Source organism: Cygnus olor, chromosome 3, assembly GCF_009769625.2.
Source record: "Cygnus olor isolate bCygOlo1 chromosome 3, bCygOlo1.pri.v2, whole genome shotgun sequence".
In the NCBI taxonomy this organism is placed as follows: Eukaryota; Metazoa; Chordata; class Aves; order Anseriformes; family Anatidae; genus Cygnus; species Cygnus olor.
Genome location: NC_049171.1, coordinates 70327763 through 70343603, shown reverse-complemented (window position 1 = coordinate 70343603; position 15841 = coordinate 70327763). Strand labels below are relative to the sequence as shown.

Here is a 15841-nt window from a genome sequence, read left to right as displayed (position 1 = left end):
ATAATTACTGGCTGTGGATACAAATCCTCACTCCATATAACCCAGCAATTTGAGGAACACTCACATGGGGTATATATTTATTTCACTTTTTAGTGTTTCTAATTAGGATAACTATGTCCTGTTAAAACCTTGGTATGTAGGTGGGATCAGGACTGCACAACTGCAGCCTTATTCTAAATGTTAGACCTCAGTGTTAGAAAGGGAGCATCTCTAAATAACCAAAGATAAGATGCAGCTGTTAATCTGCCTTCAGATTTTTAAAACATATGGGACTGATTCTCAGGCATTGTCTCAGGGGATGTATTTGACTGTTAAAATCATGTTACTATGATTTTATTATTATTATTTTTTGAAATACATATATATATTTTAACAACTGATCTGAACAACTGAATTTAATATAACAATCTAGCACGTTGGCCAGTAAAGTTACATGCAGGAATTTCAGGAGTTCAGTGTTAGGGTAAAAGTTTTCCACATACTCGAACCCCAGACATACCACAGGGCAGAAGCAGTACCATTTTACAATTCAAACAACTGGTCTAAAATGTCCTAAACTAGATTAAGCTAGAGTTACCAATTGTTTGTCATTATACACCCCACATTCCTGGTGAGAAGCTCACTATATTTGTCCATACTGTAATTTTCAAGGAGTTCACCAATCTGGGGCTGTCCAAGCATGGTGTTTATCAGTAGCAGAAGGAACCTTTGCAAAACTTTGTGGACTAAGATTTCAAAGCATCCTGCTTTAAACTACTTCTGGCGATATTTGGATCCAGTCTGTGGCTCATCTTAATTAAATGTCAAGGTTGACTGTTATCATTGCTAAAAGCATGGTTGTGAGGATAGTTTGTGTAATTTTAATTGCTGTCTAGGGATAACAAAACATCAAAGTACCATTGTCCAGGTTTGGTTGATAATATTTTAGCAACTGAAAGAGTTGGACATGTTTTGGGAACATTAACTTTTTATATTACAAATGATAATTAGAACTTCGTGTTGTCAGTTAGGTGCCTGTCAGGTTGGCTCTAATTTCGTAGAACTTAATAACACCTAAAAGATTATTTGCCTAAAGAATAACTTCTGAAGTTACCCTTTTAGGTTCCTTCCTATATGTAAGGAACAATTTTAATCACATTTAAATTTGTTTGGTTTTATTTTTATTGCTGTCTTGTTCCCCACCCAAAAAAAAAAAAAAAAAACCACCAGAAAGAAGTTTATTTTTTAATCTCCTAATGATGCCACAGCTTTAAGATGACAGCTTAATATAAATAAATGGAAGTTATACTTATGGATATATATGTATTTTTAATAAAAACAAATGAACATACACACGGATAGACAGATAGACTGATAGATACAAATATTTGTATGTATCAGCCATTACAGGTTATTAGTTCTTGAACCTAAAGAGCACATTTTCTACCTGATTTGTTACCTTATTAGTGTAAATAACTAACGGAGAAGATAGTAGTAGTAGTAAAACCTTTAATAACCACATTTATATTTACGGTCAGATGCAAACCAGTGTTGCTTATGATTAGTATAAGTCAAAGTCAAGATACATGTCCCCTCCTCATTAGATTTAAATGTTTATCTCTTTTTCTGCTTTCCAGAGAGATGTTTAAAAGAAACTGTAAGTCAATTGAAAAGTTTCCTTGCTATGAAGATGAGTGGTGTAAGGTCTCTTTTGCCGACTATGCTGTAACATATGCTGATCAGCCACCAAATATTTGGTTTGTGATTTTTAGGTGAGTTTCATACAGCCTTATATGATTCTTATGAGGAAATAATATTGACACATTGCGTTTTACCTAATCTGTTTTAAAAACATAAACATGTTTTTAAAACATGTTACATAAATCATTTAATTTGTGAAAATATTTTGAATGTAATTTGAATTTTATTTTATTTTAGGGAAATATTTATTGTTCCAGAAGATATGCTTATAGTGCCAAAGATGTATACCACTATCCCTTCCTGTAGACTTCATGTAGTTGATAATGACACTCTGGAGGAAATGCCACATGTCTTTTTCAAAGTGACACCTCAGGTTTATCCCAAAAATAAGGTAAATGTGAAGAGTGGTGACGGAAAGTATTTTAATAATGATTGCCTGAATTCTGTAGATATTTTCAGCTAAATTGTAACGTTCTGCTTAGAAGTACACCCATATTTACTAGCAAGTTTAAAGAGACTGTTAATGACCTTCTTCCATGCTAAATTTAATGTGGAAAAATAGTCTTAATTTTCTTTGGTTATTTTTGATATTTTCTAAAGGGGGGCATATCACCCAATTTCCCTGAGCTGTGCTAATCAAGGGCAACTTGGCTGCTCTGGCTGATGCTGTTCACCTGCCAGGATAACCTTGAAGACTCAAGGACCAAACTAAGAATGTGGCACAAATAGCCTTTTATAAGGCATGCTTGCAATTATTAAATTACATGCTTCTTCAGGTGCTAATGATAACTGTAGTGCTGATGCCAAATACAGCTTTAGATGTGCTCCCTCTCAAAGTCTGTAAGAATCATTAGAGTAATTTGCTCCTGGAAATAAATAAATAAATGTAGTTAAATAAGTATCACACCTTCCCCTCCTCCTGCCTTTTTGTCTTTAGGCTAATGACAATTTGCTCAGTCTTGCAAGGTATGTTTCCTACGCTCTTGATTACTTTCTCCTCTGGACTCTTCCCAGTTGTTGTTTTCATTGTTTCTTGTTTATGATGCACAACTCTGAGCACGCAAAGCTTTGCACCAAGGATTTACTGAAGGCCATACAAATGATGAGCAAGAAATTATTAGTTTACATGTCTTGTGGGTGGGCTTACTTCGCCTTATAAATCTGGCTGTGATGCTTTCCCTTTTTTTGCAACGGCATTGTTGACTCATACTGCTGTAGCCCTAGGTGCTTTTCTGAAGAACTGAATCTTGTAGTTTATTGTTCTTGACTAAATATGTTGTATTTCACTATTGATTTTAATGCTTTTTTTTTTTTTTTGACTGTTTCCCTGGTTTAAAATAACTTTGGATTCTTATTTTGTCTTCCTAAGGAGACAAAATCCTTACAAGTTACAATCCTTACATAAGTTACAATCCTTAGCTTCATGTTATCAGTTAATTAAACATATATTTTCCCTTCCACCATCCACATTACTAACAGAAGTATTGAATGAAAACAGTTCTAGGTTTAGATCTTTGAAATCTCACTGACTGCAACCTTCTTTTCCAAACTGGGTCATGAATATGTGCTTTTTTGGAAGTGGTTATCCAACATCCACTCTAGTTTCCTCATTACGACAGCATTTCCGTAGAATTATAAGAATGATCAGAGAAACAGTGTCAGGTGTCTTACTCAAGGCAAGATATATGATGTCTACCATTTCTCCTTTGTTCCTGTTATGTGCTTTCCTATAGAAGGAAACTTGATTGGTATATGACTTTTTTGCTATTAATAATCTTTTTGCTTTGTTGAGGGGGTTGCAAGTGGTTCATTTCATTATTTATTTCATAATATTTCCAGCCATTAAATCTATGCTGTCTGATAATTTTCAAGGCAACTTTGTCCATTTTTAAAAAGTAACATCATAGTTCTGTAGTCCTCAAGTACATTACCTTTCCCCCATCAGTTATGAAACATAAATAAAAACCCCTGCGATTGTTTTATTCAGTTATTTAATCGTCATTCAGTTCAGAAGTTCATCAGGCCTAAAAATAAAATTAATATAATCATTTACCACTTATTTTCCTATTCTAGCCTGCCTCTAACCTCTTTAATGTTACCTCTACTGTTAACTATGTTAGCCACACTATCCATGGCTTATCTTTTTAGGGAAGAGAGATTCATGTTTTGGCCTTCTCAGTCTCATCTGTCAATAGCAAGGAACTGATGTTAGTCTAACACCATAGAAGTATTTTTTTTATCCTTTTGCAACCCATATTTGCACGTACTTTCACCTCTGCCCCCAAAAGAATGAACTTATTTTGTATAGTGTTTGTAGTGAGAGCTGGCTGAATGTGACAGGTAAGGACTGCTACTGCTAGAGGAATATGCAGGGCTGTAGACAAGCTCCTCAAGTTCTCAGAGCTAATTTGGGATCTTCAGCGGTAGGGTGTGTATTCTACTGGGAAACAAAGTTCAGTTTGGAATCCGACAGTGACAAGTGGTAGGATGCAAAAAGAAGTCTTGGTGTTGAACACCTCTTAGTGCCTTTCAAGAAAGTGACGAGCTGTGGAAAGAACTATCACAAATCTTACTGTTTCTTTCAGATCTCATCTCAGCATTTGTCCTGTTTAGCATGCCACAGCTGTCTATTTCTGTCTTGTAAGACATATTTTCCACTTCCCCAATTTTACTACTTGTTTTTTTCTCAAGTGTCCTCCCATTTCATGTGCTTTTCTTTAATAAAGATGTCCAGAATTGTGCACAGTATTCCAAATAAGATCTTACCAGTACTATGGTTTAAATACTGGAAATGCTCATTTTCCTATGCCCTACCCCCACATGATACTTTCTATAATCCTTTTTTATTTTTTTTTCCATGGACACAGCACATAATAACCTCAGCGATTCTGTCATTAACTAAATTAAATGGCTTATTTTTTTCTCCTATTCTTCCTTGTTGAGGTCCTCTCCACTTAATAATTAGAGAAGATATTTTAGTTATTATTCTTTCAGCTCATGACTTTAAATTTTACAAAATTAAGTGTGGTTAATATCAGTAAACAGGGATTTTGATTAAACAATATTAAAACAGTATTGTACATATATGCTGTATTTTTTGTACTTGTTTTTATTACATTTCTTAATCACTGCTACTGAGCTTCTCATTTTGACAAGGCATTATGTGATTGTCATAAAACACAGAATAAAGTGCTATTATTTTAATCTGTTACCTTTCTTTCTAACAGTATTTGGTAAAAAAAAAAAAAATAATCAACAGTGTCATACATCAAGCAAGAAATAATACAGCATGCCTGAATTCCTAAATGTCAATATTAATATAGTGTTTTTTTTTTTTTTTAATAAACCTACCAGTTAGTTGTTCTGCTTCAAAACTATGAATCAGCAGCTAACAACAGAGTGAAATAGAAATTTTATCAGCAGATATTATTGTGCTGCAGAGTCATTCCTGGAATACATTCAATCACTCTGAAATGAACTTTACGATATGAAGAATAAAATCTGCAGACTAGCAATAATGTCTGTCTTCTTTCTGCAGATATTACAGTCTAGATATAAACTAGCTACTTGCTTCACATTATTTAGATTTTATTTATTTATTTTTGTATTACATTTTCTTCCACAGTCATTTTTTCTCAACTGCTTGCTACAGGTTTGTCTTCCCCCCCTCCCCGTCTTTTTTTATACACAAGTTTTCTGAACAGATCATAAAATATGATAGAGAGATGAGCATTTTTCAATCTTCAGCTGAGCAACAAAGATAAGATGTTAAGAAATCATTACTGACAACATATTTAATTTAGAAAACAGAAGTCTAATTGAGGGCACTGATCAGTTGTTTGTGTTGACTAGCTGTTGAAGGACATAAGGAAATCACCTTTCTTAATAGAAAAATAAATTTAGGTGATATATATATATAAAAAAAAAAGAACCTTTCTGATTCACAGGTATAGTGAAATGAAACAAAAAATCTAATTATGGCATAAAGTCTCTTGGAGATTTTTAAGAATGAAGCGTAAATCAGATAGGAGTTATCTGGGTATATTAGTTCACATTCTCAGTAGTGACTAATGATTACTTGGTGTTCCTACAAGCTGCAAAATTCAGTTATTTTGCTTTCTTATTGCTTATGTTATTCAGTGCCTACTCCATTTTTTTTAAATCTCAGTTCTAAATTTTCTGCATACTTATGGCAAACATGAAGATTATGGAACCTTAACTTTATAAATATGAATTTAAAAAAAAATTGTACATCATGCTGTCAGAAAGCACTTGAATATCTGGCTATATCCCTCAGAATTTCGACTTTCACTTGTTTAGAACGGTGAAGATTTTTAACTTTGTGCTTAATTACATATTTAAATGTGTGAGTTCTTCTGAATCATAGTTTTGAATGGTTGATATTACCGAGTAGCGATAAAAGGTTGTAAAGTGACTTACAGTTCACACAAATTAAAATAATGAATCATTTCTTTTACATTCATTCTAAAAAATTCAAAAGCCTTGAAATCGCAACCCTTTATTTGATAGTCCTGAAACCACAGGCCTACTTAAGAATTTTTCAAGATTTTGTTTGTTTGTTTATTTGTTTGTTTTTTACTGGAAAGTATTGATTTCTTTCAACGGAAATTTAGCAGAAGAACAAAAGGAGGGTGAGAACCTTTCAAAGAAATTTCACTTGGGCCGCTTCTTGGGTGGGACATGAAATTTTAGTGTTTGAAATGACAAGTTGGTATAACTAGTTTAGAGAATTTGAAGAAGGGACTTAATTCTGAGTTCCCTGGCTACATTGCCATTGGCCATGTGACTTATACCCCTTTTTCTTGTCCTTGCTGTTTAAGTGGTAACACTCATTTTGTTTGTTTATTTTTTAATTTTTTTCTTCTTTTTTTTTTTTTTAATACAAAATAAAATCAAATTCTGAGACCTTATAAATTACATTGTGTTTTTCCATATTCCTCTTCTCAGGATTCATAAAGACTAGGTAAATTTGCATCAGGTCCATTAATCATGTGTTGAATTTTTTATTATTTTTTGCTTATAATGCTAAAAGTGCTTTTATATTAAACCAGCATTTTCATAAAAATAAGATTAATAACCTGACATTTAATGTCTTACTTGAAATAAAATTTTTAAAAATGAGAACAATATTAATTTAACCTTAGATTGAACCTGATCTCTATATTTCCATGCAGCAAATTGTATTCATCTTTACTTTCACACTACCTCCAGCAGGAAAAATGTCTGGTTTATCAGTGAAATAAGTTATTTTCATGTTTACATTCTATGTTTATCTATGCTTTCATATATGTGAGGTCTGCTAGCTTTTGCTAAACGTCTTGTGCATGAATTGCCAAAATAGCTGTTTTCTCATCTTCAGCTGTGGTCACCCTTGGAGTTAAAAGCATCTACAGTCTTAAAATTGCTGTGCAGTTTTCAAATGCACCAACACTTTAGAGCACACTTCTTTCTTACATTTGGCATGCAGGCAAAAACAAACAGGTTAGCCTTTTGAAGTAATCTCTTAGCAAAACCATGGGGAATATTTTATCTCTGGTATATCCTTTAGAAATTCTTTTTTTCTACAGAATGTGAAATTTCATATTCTCCTCAACATAGCATTAAAAAGAGAATGCATCAACTTTTCAAGTCACATAAGAGTCATGTATTAATGGAGTAATGCTTTTTTTCTTTCTTTTTTTTTCTTTTCTTTTTTTTTTTTTCTGGAAAGAATTCAACTTCTGCATCTTAGTGTTGGTAGAAGGTCACAGTCTCTTTTCCTCTTCTCCAAAATAGCTTTTCCTTTCTTCCTGGTCTTATTCCACCCCATCTGAGAGGGGGAATGTCTTATACCTTGTAATTGTTTTTATGGTTAATATTCTGGAGTAAATAAAGGGGCCAGTCAGTTTCAATTTGACAAGCTCGTGTGAAATATTCTTCCTTATCAATAGCCTCTCAGAAGTGATATGTGCCAATCTGAGATGAAAGCAGCCCTCTTTATTGATGATTAGAAAAGGAGTGATGATATCAAGGCCAAGTGCTGAGAGTTTGCAGTTGGGAAATAAGTCATTAAGGGTAGAATTTCAAAAGTGTTCAACTGATTTTTCACTTTATTCCTTTTGAGTTTGATGGTTGTTTCTCACTGACTACAGTGAGAATTGATTTAGGCAGCAGGGGATCATTTAAAAAAAATATATACGTATGTTTTTGAAGTAGTTAGTTCAGAAGTGAAAAGAATATATGGGTATTGTTCTTTGGAGCAGTCTCAAATGATTTGAGTCATTTGGCATAGTCCTAATGAAAACGAAAAACAAAAAGAGTCGTAATTGTTTAAACAGTTCAAGACAGCTGGAAAACATAAACAACTGAAGAGCCAGGACATTATATGAGAACCTTTCATAGCAGCAGGGAAAGAAACAAGAAATCTAAGTCAAATAGTTTAAAGAATGCTCTCATCAATAGTACAATCTCAGCTTTTTTTTTCTCTTTTTATTCAAAATTTATAGATGATATTGATTAATAGTTTCAAAATTAAGTTTGCCAAACTTAGTGATGCTGGATTGGAATCTTTTATTCTGTTTTTTATTTTTTAAGTTATAGTATTTCTACTTAAAATATTTATCATTTATGTCTAATTAAGGATGCTGTGATTTATGTTGTGTATTATAAGAAATAATTACCACTTTAAAAATGTAAATAATTAGTTTAAAATTCCTACCTATAACATCAGTGAAGACTTCTATGCTTGTATTGTTCACAAGAATCTTCATCATTTATTTATGTATCTTTTATGTCTTCTCACTTTTTCTTTCACCAACTTCTTTGACTATTCCTTTTGATTCTCGTGTACTACTTTCTATTTCTTCTTGACTGTCATCAGGCAGTTCTTAACTCCAGTCTTACTACCTCTAACGCAGTTTTAGTCTACGTTTGTCTTTCAATACTTATTCTTTTTTCGCCTTCCACAGATACACTAGCAAACTGAAAGTTTTGCTCTCTTAGTGCAACCAGCAAGTTTTCCAAGGATTTTTACTTTATTTTACATTAACATTATGCATTGTCTTGTCTTATGGCAACAACTTTGCATGGTAATTACCTTAATGCAAATTGTCCTTAAAGCGTAGTTTCTGGAGAATATCTTTGAGAAGTGAAACTCTGCGACATTTCCCCAGCAATAGAAGAGTGTAGGTCTGGTATGGTTTGTTCTGTTGTTGGTTGTGTCCCTCCCCAAAAATAAGACCAAGTTTGAAGTTAGATGAGATTGTATTTGACTTGTTTTATAACTTTTTGCCAAATATAAATTCCCGTAATAAGAGATGTTTAGTTAGACTATAATAAAGCAATAAGATTCTTGCTTATGAAGCACATCTTATTACTCTAATAAGCCTAACACAAATGGTGTGTTCCATGTAGTCATAGGCTGCATTTTCATTAGTGTAATAAGTAAAATGACTTGTTTTCCCTCTTCAGAAAGGATACACATTTATGGCTGAAGCATGTAGTGGTGACCTGCCTGTGGCAGCTGGAAGGTGGAGGCTCCGGCTCATCGGTTCTCATAGTCCACTCCCGTTCCTCTCTCGTGAGGCTGTAAATAACATCTTTTCTACTAAAGAAATTAAGGAATATTACATACCCAATGAAAAACATGTAATGTTCAGGTAAATATTGAAAGAAGAATGATTAAATTCTGCCTTTTACATGGACTATCCGTGACAGAAAAGTATGTTCTTTCCTCATTCTTGGAATGGGAAGGTGTTAAAACAAGCATCTCAATTTTATGGTCCATCAATACTCAATACCAGGTTTAACAGATCATAAATGGAAGTGTTTTCTGAAATATCGCAACTAATTAATGAAGAACAGATATGAAGTACACAGACTGTAGTTCCAAGATTGTAGTAACAATATTCTGCATTTCTCTAGGCTCAATCTTGAAATTTTATCCATATATCATTTACTGAAATTGCATGTTACTTTTGGGAATTAAACATGCATTAAAATTGAGGTTTTGCAAGTGGGGAGGAGGCATAAAGTTTGGTATATTTTTCAGCTTGTCAAACAAAGCTAGAAATAAAATTCAGAAACACAACACTCTTTTCTGATTCATCTGATCAATTTCCATCTTGCAGGGCTGGTAGAAGAGTTTCTACACACTTTACAAGAGCATGTAGATTGCTTTAAGAGAACATCATATTAAATCAGAGCATTATTATTTTTTCTTAATCTTTCTTTGATTAATTAGAGGGTTGTTTGTTGTTGTTGTTTGTTTCTTTGTGTTTTCATTCTTTTGCTGGGTTACTTTTTAATTGAAACAGTTCCCTCATCTGCCTAACCATATTTTTCAATAAATTCTAGTACAGTAGGAGGGAGAATGTGTATCTGGACATTTTATAAGGTAGTGTAAAAAACAAATGGCAAGACCACCCCTTTTTTTGCAGCCATCCACGCTTATATTGATCATGGATTCACTGCACTAAACTAGAGTACAGGAAGTTTAGCCTATCAGATTGCAGGAAAACAGTTAGCTACAAGTTCAGTTTTACATGTTTGTCTCCAGCACAGAACAACATTCAGGTACTTTTCAAAAAAAAAGATCTGGGATTGTTGGTCATAGTGATGTGTTTTTTTTTTTTTTTTTCTTTTCTTTAGGTATTCAGTAAAAGTCACAGCATCACATATTACCACAGTGCAAGTACAAACCTCTGAATCAGATGTGTTCTTTAAACTACAAGTCCTAGATAATGAGGAAGAAATTGTGAGTGTCACTGGAAAGGGCCATGCAGTCATTCCTGCTTTTAATTTCTTGAGTAGTGAAACACATTTGAGTTCCAATGGTGAGTATTGTATTCAGTATTTGACAGTTTTATTCACTATGGCATATATATTCTTACAGTAACTTTAGATAACCACAGAAAATAGAATTTTCCCCCACTTTTTCATAAAATCCCTAGTGGCTTTGTGATTGAGTAAAATCAGCTGTATTCTTGAGCAAGGAGTAGGAATCCTTGTCCCTCAGCAACGAGGAGAGATATCAAAACAATTGATCGAAATAAGATGTCCATCCTTATTTTATTCTTCTGGGGGTTGGCCTTATTTTGTAACTAAGTAGAGTTGACTGAATAACTGAAGTAGTTTCTCAGTTCTGAAAATTTCATGCATATGCTTTCCTTGTCCTTGAGAACTGAAATATACTTTCTTTTCAAGATCTTGCCTTTATTTGTTTGATCTGAAAGTTCAATGTTTTGTTTTTAAGAAACTGATGCCCAAGTTACAGTGCATGGTGGAATATTCATAGATTATACTGAACCCTATCATTTGAGTGCACCGTCTTGAGCATCACTCCTTTTAGCAGAAGCACACATATTATTGGCTTCTTATCCACCATATAAGCCAGAGTACAAGCAAAAAGACTCTTGAATAAATGAGATTTTCTTAAGGATAAATACTGTCTGATTTTGACTCTGCCTCTACAGCAGCTACATAATGATCATCATGGAAATGGAAGTCACTGAAGGAAAAACTACTTGCCCAAGACTTTCAAATTTATTAAATGTTCATATTGTCAACTCTTTATGACAGCAAGTGAGATGTTGAGGAAGTTATCCCTTACGGGAGCACATGAATTTAAACAAAATTTCTTTTAGCCCAAATTTATTTGAAATAAACACCCACTACTGCACTCATTTTTTTGACTGAAAACTTGAATCTGAGAAGTTTATTCACTAAAGGTGTACTTTCTTTTTTCTTTTTTTTTTTTTTAATATACATTTTTAAATTAAATTTTATTGCTGTTCATTATATTGCAGTCTTGTCAACTTGGCTCTTGTTCGTGGTGAGAACTGGTCTGTGTTCAAAGGTCATCTTTCATAAATATGTTAATATTCACATATTTGCTCAAATGCTTTGGAACTAGTGATTGCACCTAACATAAATCCAAAGGGCATTAATTAAAACTGCCTCTGTGCAATCCAGCAAACCAACATTGTGAATATATAGTCTGTGTCCAAAGCTGGCAGCATATAAATACCTGGGGTAGGGGACAGGGAGAGAAAGAAAATAAAGCTAGGCTCTTCTCAGTGATGCCCATTCACAAGACAAGAGGCAGCGGGCACAAACTGAAATATAGAAATGGAAAAGTAAGCATTTTAAAAGTTTTTATTTTGTTTTTACTCTTAGAGCAGTCAAAAATTGGAACAGGTCGTTCAGAGATGTTTTGGAGTCTCCATCTTGGATATAATCCAACCACAACTGGAAGTGGCTGTGAGCAACCTGTCCCAACTGACCCTGCTTTGAGAAGGAGATTTGAAAAGTATAATTTCCAGAGGTTTCTTCCAGTCTCTGTCATGCACTGGTCCTGTGATAGGGGCAAAGTCTCATTTGTTGTTGTTTTTTTTTTTTCCTTCCATTTTTTCTTCATGATGCAAAATTAATCCAGTATTCTTGGATATTATGTACAACTGAGCAGGTACTCATTTTCAACCAGACTGAATAGAGACAACCTTCAGTTTGAGATTATAGTAATGCTTTTTTTTCACACCTATGATGGAGCAAGACAACTTCCTGCATGCTCTAGAGAGCATAGTTAGCTTATCTGGGTGTCCTATTTAATGCTTCAATTCCAGGCTTTCAGAAGTTTAAGTTTTGCCAAACTCAGTGTTCAAGATCTATGATCAGATAACAGCTGTTTGTTACTGGCATTTTTATTATTTGATAACATTAGGGCTGGGGTATTCAAGAAACTAGAAAAGAAACCGTAATGAAAGGTTTTGTCATCTAAAATTATGTTCAGCCAGTTGATTGACATTTGAGTTCTAAGCGGTGCTTAATTTTTCTGTTCAGAAGCAATAAATACAACTTAATGAGGTACGTGATTCTTACGTGTATTTTCTACAATTGTCCCTGCAATACTTAGGTCATTTTTAATGTAAATGATGCATGTTCTACATGTTTCTGCTACATTTATTATATCTAGCAAATTTGAGATCAGCTACTGTTGTGACATCTTATTTTTTTGCCTAATCTTCATTTGTTTCAGTTTTATATACACTTCACTTAAGACATTTCAATTTTACTAGTAATATTGTGTAATATTTTGAATTTTCCACTACATCTATAGTTTTCATTTTGAAATGTGTATTCTTCATGAGCGTTACAAATTCACTTAAATAAAGCAATTGTTTATAAGCAATCAAGTCAGCTACTGTACTCTTCATGTACACCACTATGCATCAGTGTTGTAAGATTAAATTCTTAAGTCCTTTTATGAAGAATTTTAAACAATGAATCTTCTGTAAATCAATCAGTTTCTGCCTGTTTGAGCATATTCAGATCCTAAGGCAAAGACAAATTGTACAGATACTGGATTATTGCTTTGCTAAAGCCCAAAATAGCATTGTATTTCATGTGTTCATCTTCACTATTTTGAACTGTGTAGTTTTGCAACTTGATGCTTTGGAAAAAATATTTTATCTAAATTTCCAATGCTGCATAGGAAAATTAATTAATTTCTTCATGTTTATGAAACATGTATCTTGCTATTTCCAGTAAAGCAAAATTAAATACTACAGAGAATATGCTCTTAAAATGTAATTCATCAGATGACAATGTAAGTATTGAAAGGAAGTCATGGAGAAACCATCATGATACTGTGACTGAATTACCATGGTAATCAGCGGTTGCTTTTGATTACTGTTTTTGGATGGGGGAATGGATTAGTAAATTTAACAGTAAACTGGTGTAGAAGTAGGAAAGGCACAGGATAGCTGAGATTAGGACCAACACTACAAATACTTGAAATAAATTTCCAAGTTACCTTCAGTAATGTGAAGAAAAAAATTTCCTTCAGGAAACCAGCTTGTTGACAAAGATCATAGTCTGAAGACTGGAATACTATCAGGAGGCACTGTCAGGAGAAAGAGAAGAGAAATGGGTTCCAGCTGATGTGGGAAGGGAGAGGATGGAGCAGAATAACTAATGGGGACGTTTTGTCTTTGCCACTGCAAGCAGGGGACATAGACAGGAGGAACTTTTCAAAATATCCTCAGAAATCATACACACACATTAGGCTTTTATTTCAGCACATAAGACTAAGAGATATCAGTTACAGCAACATGCTTGAAAATAGGAGTGTTGTCATTTCAGGTTCATATTCAGAAGTGGAGCCACTGAATTCTAACTGGAAAAAAGTAGTAATTTTTTTTATGAATTGTATGTTTGTATGATTTTATAATGTATTTGAAAGTGAAATGAATATTATGATAACGTTTAAGTGTGAGTATGCAGAGACGCATCGTTTGGAAGGGGAAACTGTGAGGCAGTGACTATTTGCTGATTTTTATTATTATTATTTTTACAATACTAGACCATGTGCTTTAACATTGAAGTTCTCTTCCAAAATATAGGCATTCTATATATCACAAAGTCCACCTTTTGTGAAAATGTTCCAAATCTTTCAGAGAATCAAAACAAAAAGATTATGAAATGTAAACAGTATAATGAGTGTGACAGCATCACATTACCCAACTGCTGACTGTGTAGATGCAATTTATGGCATTGTAAAAGCATGTTTCTTTGCTGTTGTCAGAAGTTTTGGGAAATTATGTCCTGTACAATAACAATATTGGAACCTCCATACATACTGATGAGAAATTCAGGTAGGGATTTGTACAATGGACATACAATATAAGATTCATACTATTGGTATCCACTTGTTCTCATTTAAAAAAAAAAAGAAAAGAGAAAAGAAAAAAAAAGTTTTTCTAGAAGGCACTGCCGAATCAAGAGGTAGGTATGAATTCCTTCTAGTCAGAACTTTGTAAAAACCGAGATGAACAGATAGGCATGCAAGAGGAAACGTAATTTGGTGTAACAGCACCACCTGGTGACAATGGCTAGAAGTGTTATTTTGCTTGTGTATGCTTTTCGGGGAATTTTCCGGCCAGTGTGTGGTCTCATGTAGGATTACATCATTCTAAACTGAGTTATCGTCATGGTAGGATCATCCTCTTGGCAAACTATTATAGAATTATTGAATGCTTATGCTATTCAGGTTTAGGAGAGTGAGAAGAAGAGGACATTGAGGCATTCCTGAAAGCTAATTACAGTCTAAAGGATATCACCTCCCTTGAATCCCATTTACCATAACAGTTAGAGGTAGGCTTCTCCAGAGGACAGCTGCAGAGCTCCTAAAACCTAGAAACCACTCACTGCAGAGGAGCTCATCTCTGTTGGCTACAAGGAGTACATTTATTTGGCTTCACTGCTTCAAAGCTACCTTTTGGTAAATTCTTTGCGCTATTGCTTGATGACAGTGCTCAAGCAGACATTGAAGATCGTTCCTTATTAGAACTTTTATACAAATATTGTGAATGGTAACCTCAAGACAAGTTCTCCAATTGGAAAAAGTCTGTATGCAGAATTATTCTTCCGTTTGTAGTCTGAATTGTTTCTTTACAGTAGAAAAGAGTACTTTCTCCGAGATCTTTCTCTGAGATTATACATTTGAAAACACAGACTAAAGTTATGGGAGGATAAAACAAAAACAAACATGAGAGTATATATAACAATGAGATTTCTCTGTATATGTCTCAGAGACTTTTCAGAATGTCAGATTGAGTACTAAGCTAGTGTTATTCATTTTCACCTGCATTCAGAATTCCTAGGGTTATATTTTTCTTCCATCTGTCACAAGAGGTGGGTACAAGTTTCACATAAATCCCACAGTAGTCTTGACTTCTTTAGCCTGAGAAAGAATTACCTACTCTTGCACGCTTCTGTTTTGAAAGATTTTCCTTTTGTGTGAATGTGCACAGGTTTAAATTTTCTGGACTAATACTTCTATTATAGCCTTGATTTAGCACATTCCTGGTTTCACAGTTTTTCCACATTAATACCTCCTGTAAGAGATCAGGGTATAACTTTATAAAAGAGCACAAATAGTTCTATACCTCTTTTCAAGACTGGCTTTGTTTGAGCTGTCATCTATGACCTTTGTGTCGGTTTGATGTAAGAGACTTCTGTAAGGATAGCAGTTGCCAGAACTGTGGCAAATGCAGCTCTCCCCTCCTTCTGCAAATGCGCACAATTTATTGAATTAGGTTAAGTGGGTATCCGTTATATAGAGTACGAGGCTATCCATATTATGTAATATATAGCACAGCGC

The 15841-nt window shown here is 33.9% G+C and overlaps 1 protein-coding gene across 1 annotated transcript in view; it reads left to right on the top strand.

Moving 5' to 3' along the window:
- ADGB (androglobin) overlaps positions 1 to 15841 on the top strand; it is a 120216-nt gene that overhangs the window by 82643 nt on the left and 21732 nt on the right. The window contains 4 exon segments of the mRNA XM_040553086.1: positions 1617 to 1751; positions 1918 to 2071; positions 9151 to 9338; positions 10330 to 10514. Coding sequence (XP_040409020.1) covers positions 1617 to 1751; positions 1918 to 2071; positions 9151 to 9338; positions 10330 to 10514 — 662 coding nt within the window.